The sequence below is a fragment of the Perca flavescens genome, chromosome 22, assembly GCF_004354835.1.
Source record: "Perca flavescens isolate YP-PL-M2 chromosome 22, PFLA_1.0, whole genome shotgun sequence".
Lineage (NCBI taxonomy): Eukaryota > Metazoa > Chordata > Actinopteri > Perciformes > Percidae > Perca > Perca flavescens.
In genome coordinates this window covers 13,073,878-13,088,266 of record NC_041352.1, presented here as the reverse complement: position 1 = coordinate 13,088,266, position 14,389 = coordinate 13,073,878, and the positions used below count along the sequence as shown (strand labels likewise).

The following is a 14,389-nucleotide window of genomic DNA, read 5'->3' as shown; positions in this document are numbered from 1 at the left end:
TCCCTGCCCACTCTCTCCCTTGGTATCTGTCCTGAACCCACCTCGTAGTGACAATAGCCCCTCAGTGTGAGGACAGACGAAAGGCCCGAGCACAATGGTTCATCTCTGAGGATTGCACCCATTACAGGGGACAGAGGAGAGGGCGGACACATGGAACATAACATCTTAGGATTTTTTTTTTCAGCTTCCCTGAAGCAACAAATGACTGCTACCGACTGTGCCAAATTCCCTCTGCCTTTCTCTGAATATCTGCATCCTAATCACTTGTTTAGCTTGAATGATTATTCTGGTTGGTTGCAACTAGGGTCTTGTTTTTGCAGTTTTGGCTAGCCTTGTAGTAATTAAAAGACTGTACTCACCAAGTCATTGCTGAGATCCGGTAGGGTGGCAATACTGTCAAAAAGAAGTCCAACATGGAAAGAAGCAGGAGCAATCAAACTACTACTTTCCAAGATGGCAGCCTCTTCATTCAAAGTTGCTCACCGCGTAGAAAATCCAACATTTTTCAGGTGGTATTGCCAATTTTTAGAGCATGTGTGTTAGAGAATTTCTCTCGCTGAGACAACTGACTTCCTATTGGCTTCTGCACACGATACACGATACATGATGGCACAAAATATTTAACTGATCCGCTGGAATTTACTGTTTCTAGGTTTTCCAAGTTATTTAGGGATGTCTGTGATGCTCATAATTCCATACAGCTGTTTGTTTGGTTGTGTATGTGAAAATGCCTTTTTCGGCCTGTGTGCACCTGCAACACCAGGTGTAGCCACTACACAGATATTGCTTTAAAGCCCACCACTGTTTTTTGCTACGCTATGTTCCTGCAATAGAGGAAACTGCATTTTCAGGACCACAGTCCTAGGACCGCATTTTTACAGGTTAGGGTTAGGTTAAAAGCGAGGTTAGGATTAGCAGAACTGCATTCTAGCATCTACGCGAAAACTAGGTTCCTAGAAATGTGGTCCTGGAACTGAAGCTTCCTCTATTGCAACAACATGCTACTCGGTTCCTGGGGCTTGTAGTTTAGAGACTGATTTCCTGGTTTAACGTTGATCTGTTGTACTTATCATAGTTGTACCTTCGATGAGGGAAGACAATCTGGATACATTTTTGGCTGATAATCTGATTGTCCATGTTTTTTGTTGTTGCAGTGATCTCAGTTGTTCCCAAATCTTTCCCATTTACATAATTTGTTGAGTACAATGTTATCATACCCAATGAAAATGATAAAAAGAAATAGTTGTAATAAACCATAACTATCCTTTAACATCTGTATATTGCTTCCCGTTCTACAATACCCAATGGTTGCTTTTCTCCAGAGATGATTACAGTGCCGTGATGTATATTCATTTTTCTTTTGGGCCAATTCACCACCATGCTCAGCTCACTTAATTTAATCTGGGTCCTCTCTTATTCTCTCATCTTCTTTGTTTCCCCTATCAGTCTCTATTTCGATTTCTTCTAGGTGACAAAAGCACAGAAAGCAGTCTTTGTAACACAGCTTCCTCTGATAAAGCCAAGAATTACAGTGCATTCCAGACATATTTCTTAAGACACATACATCTTAGGAGCACAGTGGCTGAACAAAAGCATGTTAATGAGCTTTTAATGTTTCTTAATAACGCTGGCACTTGCCTTTGCATGGCGGATTCTGTTCTTTACTCTGGGCCATTTGAGGCAGGGCAGTCAGAAAGGGTGGCTTTAGTGGTAAATGAAGCCAGCATATCCCCCTCTTGAAGGCTTACGGACACCACCCTTTTTAGCAGTCATAAAGTTGATGTTAAAGATGTAATGAGGAATATATACTACTCTGAAAATCTGCTTTGAACTATTTCAGATGATGATAAATTACTTTATCACCCCGTAATGATAAAATCAACCAATTTGCTCCCATTAATGTGATCTCAAGTTGTGATTTTGCATTGTATTATGATTGATTTTTACCCTGAACATGAGTGGGTAAGGTTTCGGGCCATTAACAGGTTTTCTCCCCCACTCCCCTGCGATTAGTGAAAGCACTTTTCAGCGCCTACATTCAATTCAGCTGGGACATGCTGTGGTGCTGTGTGTGCAGGCTGTGCTGCTTGTGCTGATGCGTGTGGTTTGTGTCTGTGGTGGCTACACGGACCCAGAATAGCCAGCTTTGGGCTGGAATGTGAACTGACACACACACACACACACACACACAGAGCAAGAGAGAAGCCAGCTCACATTAATACTCCATATCTCATCCTCCCTGAATAGGACCCCATACCCTGAGCTCTCTTTTCTCTCTAAGCTCCCTCCTGTTACTGCCTATGTGTGCATGTATGTGGGAGTGTGCACCTACGGGTGTTTCTACGCCTTCCAAAGGCCAGTGAGGCGCAAAGCAAAGGCCTTGTCATAAAACACACAGAGGAAACTCCCAGAGCCTTTTCAAATAGGAAATAAAAGAAGTTGTCTGAGAAGCGCTGAGGGGGTCTCAGCTTTCGTTTCCCCTTTTGTCCGGCAATTAAAATCATCGTGATACCAAGGTGAAATCTAATATTCTCTTTCAGTTAGCGATATTTACCATATTCCCACAGAGAGTGAACTATTGGGGAATAGGCAGCGCTGCCTGGAAGGAGACATTGGGGGCTTAAAACACTGATAAACTAAATATTTCTCTAACTGCCCGGTGACAGTGACGGCTAATTCTGCCTGTCATGAGCGTGAGTGTCTTAGTGGCCCAGTGCTGTCCTGAGGCCAACACTCATTTCATGAAGAGAGAACTTTTATCAATGAGAAAGCCCCCCAGAGGTCACACTGAAATTAAATGGTAGAAATTGGAGCACGCTGGTGTCTTCACCCTCGGAGGAGACGAGTCAAGGTTTTATCTCCTTATTCCTCTCCCTCCTGTAGTAAAAATGTAAAAAGCGTCTCTCTGTTTCTTCCTCACATGTAAATCACGTTGACATCCTACTCTAGGGACTTGCGTGTTACGTCTTAAAGATACCTCCTTTTTCCTCACACATAAATCAAATCGTGCATTCAGCTCTGCACAAACATGTCACTCGTTTCTTGAGGTTTCTGCTTGGAATGCACATTAATTGGATTTGAATTGGATTCTGCTTCTGTATTTAACATGGCTTATAAACTTGTGTATAATGTGTGTATGTGTGAGTGTCTATATGTGGTATTGAGAGTACAGTGAAGATGTAATGTCAGATTAATTTACTGTTCGCTTCTGTTTTTATCCATTCCTCCCACTCAAGTCAAATAATAGTCAGCACACAGAAATGAGTGCTTCAGCCAGCATATCTAACTCATCGCAGTATGGTTTTCTATTATATTTGTGACTGTGTGTTCATGTCTTCTCTGGCATTTTTATTGTCCCTGCTATCTCAGACAAAGTCACCAGACATCAATTGACTTCAAAAAGGTCAAAATTTAGCCACGGTTGAGAGCCAGACATTGTTTTGATTTGGTTCCCTGAGAGGTTTTCAAAGTGGTTCATGGTGACATGGCGCCAAATGTTTCTGATGGTTGCTTCTTTTTGAGTCTCATAATTCTTTTCTCTCTTTCCACAGGAGGCTGAGTGGCACTGCGATGAGTTCACCAAGGGAGCCTGCTTCAGCCGTGGGAAGTCTGAGGTAAATTTAAGTGATGCCTGAGCATTTCAAATGTCACACTGTTATATTGCTTTGTCAGACACTTGTTGAGAAAAACAAGTTTCTGTGTTGATTTAGCAGAAAATATCTTGTCCTCAGTAAAAGGTGCACTTCATGAAATAGGCTCATGGTTGCTATTTGGAAGCTAACTAAACCTATTGGTTTTAATCAAGACATTTAAAGGTGTATTCCAGAAATTTTGTATCCCTTTAAGTTTTTGGATGTGTGAGGGACAAAAAGCCTAGATCCTACACTTCCCATAATGCAACTCAATAACAACTCTTTGTTTTGCTGACTCCCTCTATGTCTGGTAAATGCTAACATATTTCAAACTCTGCACCCTATTTGTAATGCAAGAGTCAGACATGCTTGCAGCTCTATGAGGCTGCACAGCAGTGCCTTGAGCTAAATGCTAACATCAGCATGCTAACATGCTCACAATGACAATGCTCACAAGCTGATATTTAGGTATAATTTTTACCATGTTCACCATCTTTGTTTAGCGTGTAGCAAGCTAATATTTGCTACTTAGCGCTAAACACAAAGTACAGCAAGGATGATGGGAATGTTATAGGTTTTGAAGGTATTTGGTCATAAACCAAAGTATTGGACAAATTAATATCTTCAAAGGAGGCAGAAGATTGACCAACCCAGCCAACGACATTGCCATTCCTCTAGCCATGCCGCTCCAAGCCAAACCCAACATGTTGTAACCCTGATGACATCACAAGGGTTGTTTTCTCAGATTGGATGAAGCTCCCTCCAGAGCCCGGGAAGACGACTAATAAATTGATATTGATGTGTAAAAGTTCCCTTTTAACAACAGTATAAACTACTAATTTGAAATGAAACCTCCACCACTGCTAAACTCTTTTCTAAATTGCAAAGCTGCAGGCTTCAAAACAGCATGGAACATATTGAAGCTGTAAAGCAACATGGAGCTCTTCAGCTGGCGTTAACATTTCGACTCAGTGGGAATCCCTGCTTTGTACGTGTAATTGTCCTCAAAATAGATATAAATCAACTTGTAAAGTCAAAAGCTTTCCCAACAACAGTCACACTCTTATTTATAGGCCTTGCATAAAGGGAGTTCCTATGTTTTTTTGGAGGTTCTTTTTGTGCAGAAGTGTATGTTTTTGTATGCGGTTAGAAGGCATACCCCTGTCTACAAAACAGCTGGTTTAGAGCTGAACTTGACTTGTAGGTGAACTACCCAGCCCTGATCCCTGTGTGTGTACACCGCTGTGTATTTATCCTCCTGTGAAAGGTGGTTAGGAACCCATAATAGGCATGCACGGGCTGGCCAGCACGAGATAGCTGTTGTGAATTACAGACCAAAGCTACCTCAGTCCTTGAGAGTCACTGTTGATTCCCAGAGTCAAATTATTTTGCTCAATATTCCCTTCTGAGGATCAGCTCCCGTGATGTACACTAAGAATAGCATTAAAAGACTTCATTCTCCGGCAGTTGACAGGGCTTTCGATGGTTTATTACCTAGCTCAGCGCGCAGCAATGTACCATCGCTTAAGCTATTACACAGATACCGTGCCTGTGCTTTGAGTGAATTTACAAGTGATTGTATTTTTTTCTTCTTAATGCACACGTCCGCTCTTCTCTTATGTATTTGATTTATTCCAACCGGGAGAAGAAAGGATAGTTGAATTGACTTGACAGGACTTGATTGCTGCCTCTGCTTTGTTTTATAATGCGAGCGGCAAGCATAACAGTCTCTGTATTACAGTACAGACGTGGAACATTTGTCAGGAAGTTTTTGTAAACAAGTCAAGACGGTTAGACTGGGCAAATATTAAATAAGTTGTTATTTACTGTAGAAACAAACAGCAGAGAAGAATTGAATTATGCAGACGCTACACAACCCACTCCTGCATCCATGCACACGCATATACACAAGCATATGGTTCACAATGAGCTGCACAATCAGCAAAGATATATAGGCATACATAACAAGTTTTACTACAAACACGCTGTTTTGAACAGGCACACATATGAACACATACACACATACTTTGGCTGTGCTTAGCACCAGGAAACAAGTTGTTTTATGAGTCAACCTTCATGTTGATGGGGGGAATTAAAAGCCCTTATTTCCTCCATCTCTCCTACGGTGCCCTTCACTCTTAAATCAGACCCTTGAGAGGGTGGGGGTGGGCTTTCGGGGGTGTTGCCCTGGGCACTTTAAGTGTCTAAGACACTAGCAGATTTACAAGGTTTTAAATTTCTACGAGGGTCCCAATCCTGCCATGGCCCCTTTCAGATGGAGGGGACCCTATGAGTTTATTACCTTGTCCTAGGACAAAAGCAAATGCCACTCTCTGTCAAGAATACTGACTGCTGTTGTTTTGTTGATGGACATCCCCAGTAAACCTGCATGAAAGCCCTACGGCGATGTCGAGAGTTCATGACGTTCAGCTGCAATCAATCATTCAATCAATCATTCACCACGTCTGTCCTGCTTTATTTGTCGCACGCTTTTAACCAAGTGCTGAGTGGTTTGCAAGAAACCCAAGCAAAAACCTCAGGAGAAGCCAGCCAAGAAATGAGTGGTGAACCTGTACTTCACTATAATTGAGAGAGAAAGGGGTTTGAATTGATTAATGTAGAGCAGCCAAAAAAGAAACATGCTTTAATGAAGCATTTGAGGGACTACACTTTCATTTCACTTTTTGACCAGTCAACAAAGCCAAGGCAATTTCCTAAACCAATCCTGAGTGGTCCTCTCCCACGCCTGTTGCATTTATCTGTTCTCCACCTCAGTCAGATCCTTCTAGAGATCTGGTCCCTGTTAAATTAAGATGTGACAGGGCTAAGCCGTGTGGGCATTAGCCTTGATTCAACTCTGTCAAGCTTGGCCACGTTTTAGAGTAGCCCTCCCGCAGTTTCAGGTGTTTGTCTCATTTATTGGTTTAAAGTGTAATTTTGTCTCTCTGCCTAATGCTGCTGTTGTCAATGTAAAGATAACAGCGCTGTTGTTTGCTGGTGTGTTTCCACAGGAGGAGTGCCAGAACTACATCAGGGTGCTGTTGGTGAATGGGAACAGGTTGTTCACCTGTGGAACCAACGCCTTCACCCCCATCTGCACCAACCGAACGGTATGAACATCACAGTTTCTGCTACTTTTGTTTAACCAGGTTCACATTAACGCCATTTATTCGTAACCATACTACAGCTTCTGATTCTATTTAAATGACCATGTAAACTCCCTTGTCTGATCCAAGTAAAGTCAGCAAGTCATTTTGCATATGAATGTTGGGGACTGCCACAAACCAGAGGTGAAGGTTGAGCTAGCACTACTGCTAGCAAGCTAATCTGCTAGCATGTTAGCTGCTGGCCAAGCAAGCTATTATTACAATGCAATCTTCTATAAACCACACTGACTGTTGGTTTAACTATTGTTTTTTATTTTTGTTTTTAAAATTCATTTGGAATTTGTCATTTTTTGTCTGTGTACCACATTGTGCTATTTCTTCTTTATTAACCAAAGGTTTTCCAACCCAACACTGAACAGGGTTGGTTAATTAAACATCAAAGTAAGACTGTCATTTTTTCATTACACATTCTTCTAATTAAAATGGAAAAAGGCTGATCCATGAACAATAAAATGCAGCCTTTCTCTGTACACACACAGGTTTTGCCCATACAGCCTTACTTGGTGTGGTACGACCGGTAACTAATGTTAGCCAATGTCAGCTAGAAAGACATTCATGTAGAACAGATGTAATTTTACTGACTTGAATACTCTTCTCTATTTGTGCTACTGTACAATACAAAACACTATAAAATTCACCATGGTAATCAATCACTTTAAAGAATTTAAGGGAAAATTCTGAGATAGAATTGTAGAAAGGTTTTAAAAACTAAATAGAAGTGACGAAGAAACAGCTAATGGTAGGTAAAACCAACTGTCTTTGTCAGTGAAGTAACCTCACTAGTAACTCACTTTTTGCACTTTGCAGTCCCTCAGGAGTCTCCCATCCATGTTGCAGTGCAGAATGGAAGTTGACAGCAGCCATAGTTGCTCAGTTATTTTTCCTTTTCTGTAATATGTGTCGCATTTGTTTGTCAGTGCTTACTAAAAATCTCTAAAGGAACACCTATTACCCCAGGAGCACATCTTCATAAGTCATTATCCTTCAATAACTTTGCAAATATGAATTGAAGTGTTGTTGCTCAAACTAACAATGTCAACAGGAAAGGCCAAGGTTGATTAACACATTTAATCAAGATGTGATGGAGTTGTGATCCTAATATCACAGGATTTACTGTATGAGCTTGTGTGGCTGTTCTCTCCTCCTCTGTTGTGCAGTCAGGGATGTAGACCAATTATGAGATGAATCCTATTAAGCTCGGTTATTTAAGAAGTTGTGTTTCCTCAAACTTGTTAAACGGCGTAATCAAAATATTGCCTTAAGCTCATTACTCCCGATAAGTATTGCCGACGCAAGTAAATATGTCTTTGTCTCATCTGTGCTGCTTTGCCTTTCTTCATGATTCATTGGTAATTAGCTTTTATTCTTTGAATCAAATAATGTCTTTTCTTCTTATGTAGGCTATTTGACTTAGTGCGGACGGTGCACCCCTTTCTCTGTCATGATTCTGCAAATTCCTTCTCTTAATCCCATGTTTTAATGTGATTAGTCAGACTTTTCAGTTTAAATGTAGGCTTTTGGAACAGTGAGGTCAACACAAGATTTGTTTTGTGTCTGTAACCACTAGTTTGCTACCCCTCATTTTTATTTCAACAGCGTACGGTGCTAATAATGTTTCTTGGTAACTGAAGTGTCTTTTTCGTCCAATATTGTTACTGACATTTGCCCACTAAGGTTAAGTATAGACCAACATTTAAAATGTCAGCCTATTGTGCTTACCTTCAACCATATCAAATACCTGTGTCTCCTTCTGTGGGATTTCAGTGGAGGAGGCGGCAGGTGTTTACTATTATGATGACATTTGTTTTGGTCCAAAAGCACTGCACACAAAGGTCACAGGCTCATAATGACGCTGTGAAAATACATATAGTTGAAATGTCATGACATTATTAAAGCAATATTTCATCAGGCGCTGTCATATTTACCCACTGAACATCCGTTAATGTGAAACACTGGTCGGGCACACAGCAACAGCAATGGAATCACGCTCAGACATATTTACTATCAGCGGTGATGGATGAACAGAGAAGGAGCAGAATATTCTATTTGTTTAATAAGTGCTTAGAGGTTATAGATTAAACAGCGGTTAATTTCTCTGACTTTTACCCATGCTGCCACTGATGATGACGCTGATGATGGGGATAATGACAATAGCAGCAAGTATATGTCTTTAACTTAAAACATAAAAAGAGCAAATTTTTGCTTATAGTAGAAAGAAAAACTGTATCTTATCATGTCATCTGTCTTTTCATTATACTTCAGAATAAGGACTATACTAAAATGAAGGTTCTGGGTGCCACTTAAAAAAACTGCAGATTCAGATTATTTTACTGAAAAATGGTACCATTGGTACCACAGGTAACTAAATCTACCAGCTCACTGTTAAATGTGACCTTCAACATAACACCAAACCCAAGGAATAATTAAAGTAAATCAAAGTTTATTTACAGCTTAACTACGGTTAATTAAACCAAAACTATGGGAGTCTGGAGGTCAGGCCAAAAAGAACAAAAGAAGGGAAGAAGCCTGAGCCAACCCATCAAGGGCCACCAGACCCAGAACTTTCCCGCCTAAACTAAAAAGTAGTAACTAACTAACAGAAACAAAGCCGCAAAAACTAGACAAAAGTAGGTAACAAAAGGAACAACGGCGATCTGAGCTGCTTCAGTCACTGACTAGGCATTCCTGTCTCCCAGCCTCTTTTATCCAGGGGTGGGGCCACCCTCATTCAGAGATCAGGAATCAGAGATCAGGAACACCTGAGATGAAGAGAGAGGAAAATAGAGCAGGGCGGGGAGCACATAACACTCACCAAATAACCTGGAGTCTAGTCTACTGGCCATTTTTACACTTTGGTTTTTGTATAGAATTTGCTAACTATTGCTGAGCATTTGACAGAAGAAGTTGATGACATTAATGATGTTTTAACTTAAAGGTCCAATATGTAATATATTTACTGTAATAAATCCAAAAATGACCCCAATGCGTCATCAGATATTCAGATCTGTGACGGAATTTCTGTTTGTGTTTTGGCCTGTGTGTTGTTATCAACTGCCCAGTTTGACAGCCTGGCCGGGTTGCCAGAAATACCTGTAAAAATGTAAAACCCAGCGCGCTACAGCTGTAACGTTAGTACAGCCCTTAGTAAGACAAAAACAGTTTATTGTGACAACTCTTTCATTCTGTTCAACTCACATTACAAATAGCTGCTAGGATGTCATTTGCATCCACAGTGGAATATCAATGAAAATCCTGTACGATGAAAAAAAGCTTGTGGGTAGATTTCCTGTCATAGTGGGTAGTTAAAAATTCTCTCAACAACCACAATAGCGTCTCAGTAGCACCATACATAGCACTCAACTGGCTCCCACAGCAGTGTCTAATCTGTGAGCTGTCTCTTTCTAAAAAATCTTATTAGAGACATTCTAAGTCACTTCAGTGTCCAACTCGCACAGCTGCTGGGAGCTCTACAGAGAAGACTTTCAGTCCACTTCCTCAAAATGCAATGGATGCACTGCAGTCTATCTATTTATCACTCATCCTCTTGTTTTTCTAAATGACCCAATTGACCTAAAAACAGCCATTCCGGCCCACAGAATGAGTCCCATCAATAGCAGGCTTTCATCTCAGGCCAGCAGAACTCAGACAGGGCTGCTCTGTTTTGTTGTGGTTTGGGTGGAGCAGAGGTGGCAGGAGTTAACAGAACCTTTGATCCAAATCGACCGGCTACAGAAAATTGGCTGAAGAAGTGGCTCGTTTCCCCCCAACACAAGCGCTGAATGGAGTCTGGCCTCTTGAGTGGAAGAGTTGTCCACAGATTATTCAGTCAAAATGTGTGAGGAGAGATTGAGCTGTGAAGTTTTCCAATGTGCTGTGTAACTGTAGGTCCTCTGCAACCACGGAGGAGTCAAAAATGTGAAGCCCTGATTGATAGAAAAGTAATTGCAAATAGAATCATTTTAGTTATTATTTTTGGATTCGAAAACATGAGATTAGTGCAATCTTTTTACTTTGCCTTAGGAATTTAGATGGACTTGGATGGAAGCACAAACCATGATCATGATCTTGATTTTGCACCATAAAATATAATTACATCATGGATTTAAAAAATGCATTACTCCTTTTTTGGTATTCCAGGCTGAGTCACTGAGCTATGGCCTGTGTGCGTTTTTTTATTAAATAGGAACCAGCCCAGTGTGTCAGGAGTAAACCAGGGTCATGCTATAAATTATTTTTTTGTAAAGTGGGGAGTTGGATTTTGGCCTCCTATTCAAAGGCAGAATACGAGAGAAGACTGCATCTCACATCAAGCCTCTCTTAAACTCAGAGAAGCTTCTCAAAGATGTGGTGCAATAATGTTTTAACCAGACAAGCAGCTGGTTGTCCCGTTGAATCATCAACCAAACCAAGAAAACACTGCAACCAAAAGTAACTTGATTTAAGAAGCCTGTTTTAGTAGTTGTATTGCTCTCTTGACAGGTGGCTTGTTGACATTGGACTTTAGGCAGCTGCTCTGTTTGTGTGTTTTATGCTGCTAATGATTCTAAATGCGTTCTCTGATTCTGTTTGCTGCTCCTGAAGGTTTTGCTCATATATATATCGTAGTGTGTGTTTCGCAGCAGATGTAAACCAAACAAAACATAATGAGATGGGGTATTGTTTTTAGTCTGTCCGCATTATTTGCATATCGGCAGTAACAAACAAAACATTACCAGACCTCTCTGGTTTGCATTTTAATGTTGCCCTTTGATACTCTTTTTTGGCAGTTTCTTTTAATTTATTTATTAGAAAAATGCATTGTATTGTTTTTGTTTCTTAACTCAAGGGATACTCCTGTTACAAACAATCAAAATCAGTTTTGGTAGGATCTACGCAACATCTGCGTCCCGTCAATGCCCTTTTTAACTTTCGCCGCCTAATTCATCCTCTTCTTTTTCTGTGTTGCAGCTGACAAATTTGACAGAGATCCACGATCAGATCAGCGGGATGGCTCGGTGTCCCTACAACCCCCTCCACAACTCCACTGCCCTGATCACCTCCAGCGGGGAGCTTTACGCTGCCACGGCCATGGACTTCTCTGGGCGAGACCCCGCCATCTACCGCAGCCTGGGTGGCCTGCCACCGCTGCGCACTGCCCAGTACAACTCCAAGTGGCTGAACGGTAGGGGAGTGACAAAGTTTAGAGTCCAGATAGTGTTTATTGTAAATGTGTGTTAAAAAAATCTTTCTAAAATTTTAAATAGAAAGAAACACAATAAAGGAGAAAATTATCCTTTTGCTTTCCCCTGTCACAGCTATTAAACATCAGCACTGCAGCTTTTGAAGATTCTGTGTTTTGCTCAAGGATACTTAAGCATGGCAGATGCTTGACTTAAATTACATGGGAGTAGGAATCTGTCTCTGTTGAACGAAGGGTTGTATTCCTCCTCAAATCACCACTATGAGAGCTAAGGAGTGTAACGAATGCTGGAAAACAGGATCCTCTCTTTCTAATTGTTCTTTTGCATTTTATCAGTAAAAACAATTGGGTTATTAAGCAACTAGAACATCTTTATATTTATCTCACCCTTTCTTTGAGGAGCATGAAATTGTGAAATTGTCAGAAATCACTGTCTTTTTTTCCTGACACCTCAGAGACGCACTTCAAGCACAACGCTTCTCAGTGCACATTGGAGAACTTCAGACAGCTTAAGGTGTCCAGCCTACAGAGGAGCAGGTCAATCAGTATCTTGTCAGCAAGTGACTTTTATCTGATTCCCATTTAAGCTAAATTGAAACAATGAATTAAAAGCCACCACATACATTGTTTTGCAGCAACCTTCTGGGATAAGGTTTAATAACTAATTTTGTGGCAGATTGATTTTTGTCCCTCTGTCTCCCCCTGCACTGCCCTCCAAAGGTGCAGAGGAGAGGAGGGTTGAAATGAGGAGGGTGGGGGGCACTTTCATTTAAAGGTGAATTATATCACTGTCAGTGAGAAATAAGTGTGCAGTTTAGATCCAATAATGTCATACATAAAGATGAACGCCTTAGCTGTGACAGTGTCGTGGAGGTCGCGTGTTTCAGATAGGGTGAGAGCTATTACGCTACACCTGTTGTGGTCATTTCTCATTCTAACCTTTAGGTTAGGGGAGTGAAAAATGAGTTTTCTTATTACAACACAACGCTATTAATAACATGGCCTGTAGTTATTAATCCTAATCACCTGCTGTTGTGTGGGCCTCACGCTCACACACACTGCGAGTCAATCAGTCATAGCACATACCCATTCGCTCTCCCACTCTCTCTTACTCCCACAGCTATATTGCCTCTGCACTTCATCTTTCTCTTAGCGCTCTGCATTTTTTTCTTTCTGTGTCTTCTTAGTCACACTTATTTCCCTGGTCTCTTGCCACCTCTCCTTCAACAGAGCCAAACTTTGTCTCCTCCTACGATATCGGCAACTTCACCTACTTCTTCTTCCGGGAAAACGCAGTGGAGCATGACTGTGGCCGGACGGTATTTTCCCGCGCAGGGCGTGTATGTAAGAACGACATCGGCGGTCGCTTCCTCCTGGAGGACACGTGGACCACCTTCATGAAGGCCAGGCTGAACTGCTCTCGACCGGGGGAAATCCCCTTCAACTACAACGAGCTGCAGGGAACGTTTTACCTGCCTGAGCTGGAGCTGCTCTACGGTATTTTCACAACCAACGTGTGAGTAGCATGAGATTTTACAAATGTACAATAAACACAAATTCAATACACTCTTCATACTGTACTGACACACTGTATGAAAATTGCATTTAAATTCACAATTGGCCATTAGCTAAACCCAGTCCCCCTTAGTTATTGTTGCTACACCTTCTCGCACAACATATTAAGTTAACAATAATAATGGTGACAAACATTCTTAGTAATTAATTTCAGACAGAGATAGACAAAAGTAGCTTCTCATATCTAGCTAGTGACCGTCTATTCTACTGGCTGAAATGACACCTGAACCCAGCCGATTTTATCAGCTGTACTGTAGTTAGCTAGCAAATGAAGCTAACTTTTTCCAGCTGACGTTTTTGAAACAAGAACCCTTTGAAATTTGCATCTACAAAATGCAAGATGCAAAATAAAGCATAATAAGGATATTATGTTTTATTTTGCATCTTTATTTGCATACACTTTCTTTAAACGAAATCAACCCTTTGTAAATAATCAGATTAAGTCAATTATCAAGTCGTTAAAAGTTTAGATCTTTTAACGTTATTTTCCACAATCATTCCAGTTCCACTGGTATATTTGTCTGTATACTTTGCATTGTGAAGGATGAACCAAAGATCCAGCTCACAGCACGCTGATATCAATGATACCAATTTATATCATCAGATTTTTCTTTCATTCTTTGTTGTTTTAAATGCACCCACAGAAGAGCTTCATGTATAATTCACAGTGTGTTCGGCATCACATTGTCAGTTGTGTAAACAAACAAACTTTGATTGCATTAACTTGGCATGTGGCCTTTTTGTAGCATGCACACTGAGCATATAAAATTGATTGATATATGACAGCAATGTTTACTGTACATGGCCATGTGCATCTTAAATTGAATTTCCAGTAG

The 14,389-nt window shown here is 40.9% G+C and overlaps 1 protein-coding gene across 4 annotated transcripts in view; it reads left to right on the top strand.

Moving 5' to 3' along the window:
* The window catches only part of sema5a (sema domain, seven thrombospondin repeats (type 1 and type 1-like), transmembrane domain (TM) and short cytoplasmic domain, (semaphorin) 5A), a 111,563-nt gene that overhangs the window by 48,008 nt on the left and 49,166 nt on the right, over positions 1 to 14,389 (top strand). For 3 of the 4 annotated variants that reach the window (XM_028569875.1, XM_028569874.1, XM_028569876.1), the window contains 4 exons: positions 3,552 to 3,614; positions 6,644 to 6,742; positions 11,747 to 11,960; positions 13,209 to 13,494. In XM_028569875.1, the coding sequence (XP_028425676.1) occupies positions 3,552 to 3,614; positions 6,644 to 6,742; positions 11,747 to 11,960; positions 13,209 to 13,494 (662 nt within the window). Of the gene's footprint in view, positions 1 to 3,551; positions 3,615 to 6,164; positions 6,536 to 6,643; positions 6,743 to 11,746; positions 11,961 to 13,208; positions 13,495 to 14,389 lie in introns of those variants that run through there. The other variant, XM_028569877.1, reaches the window with a different exon arrangement.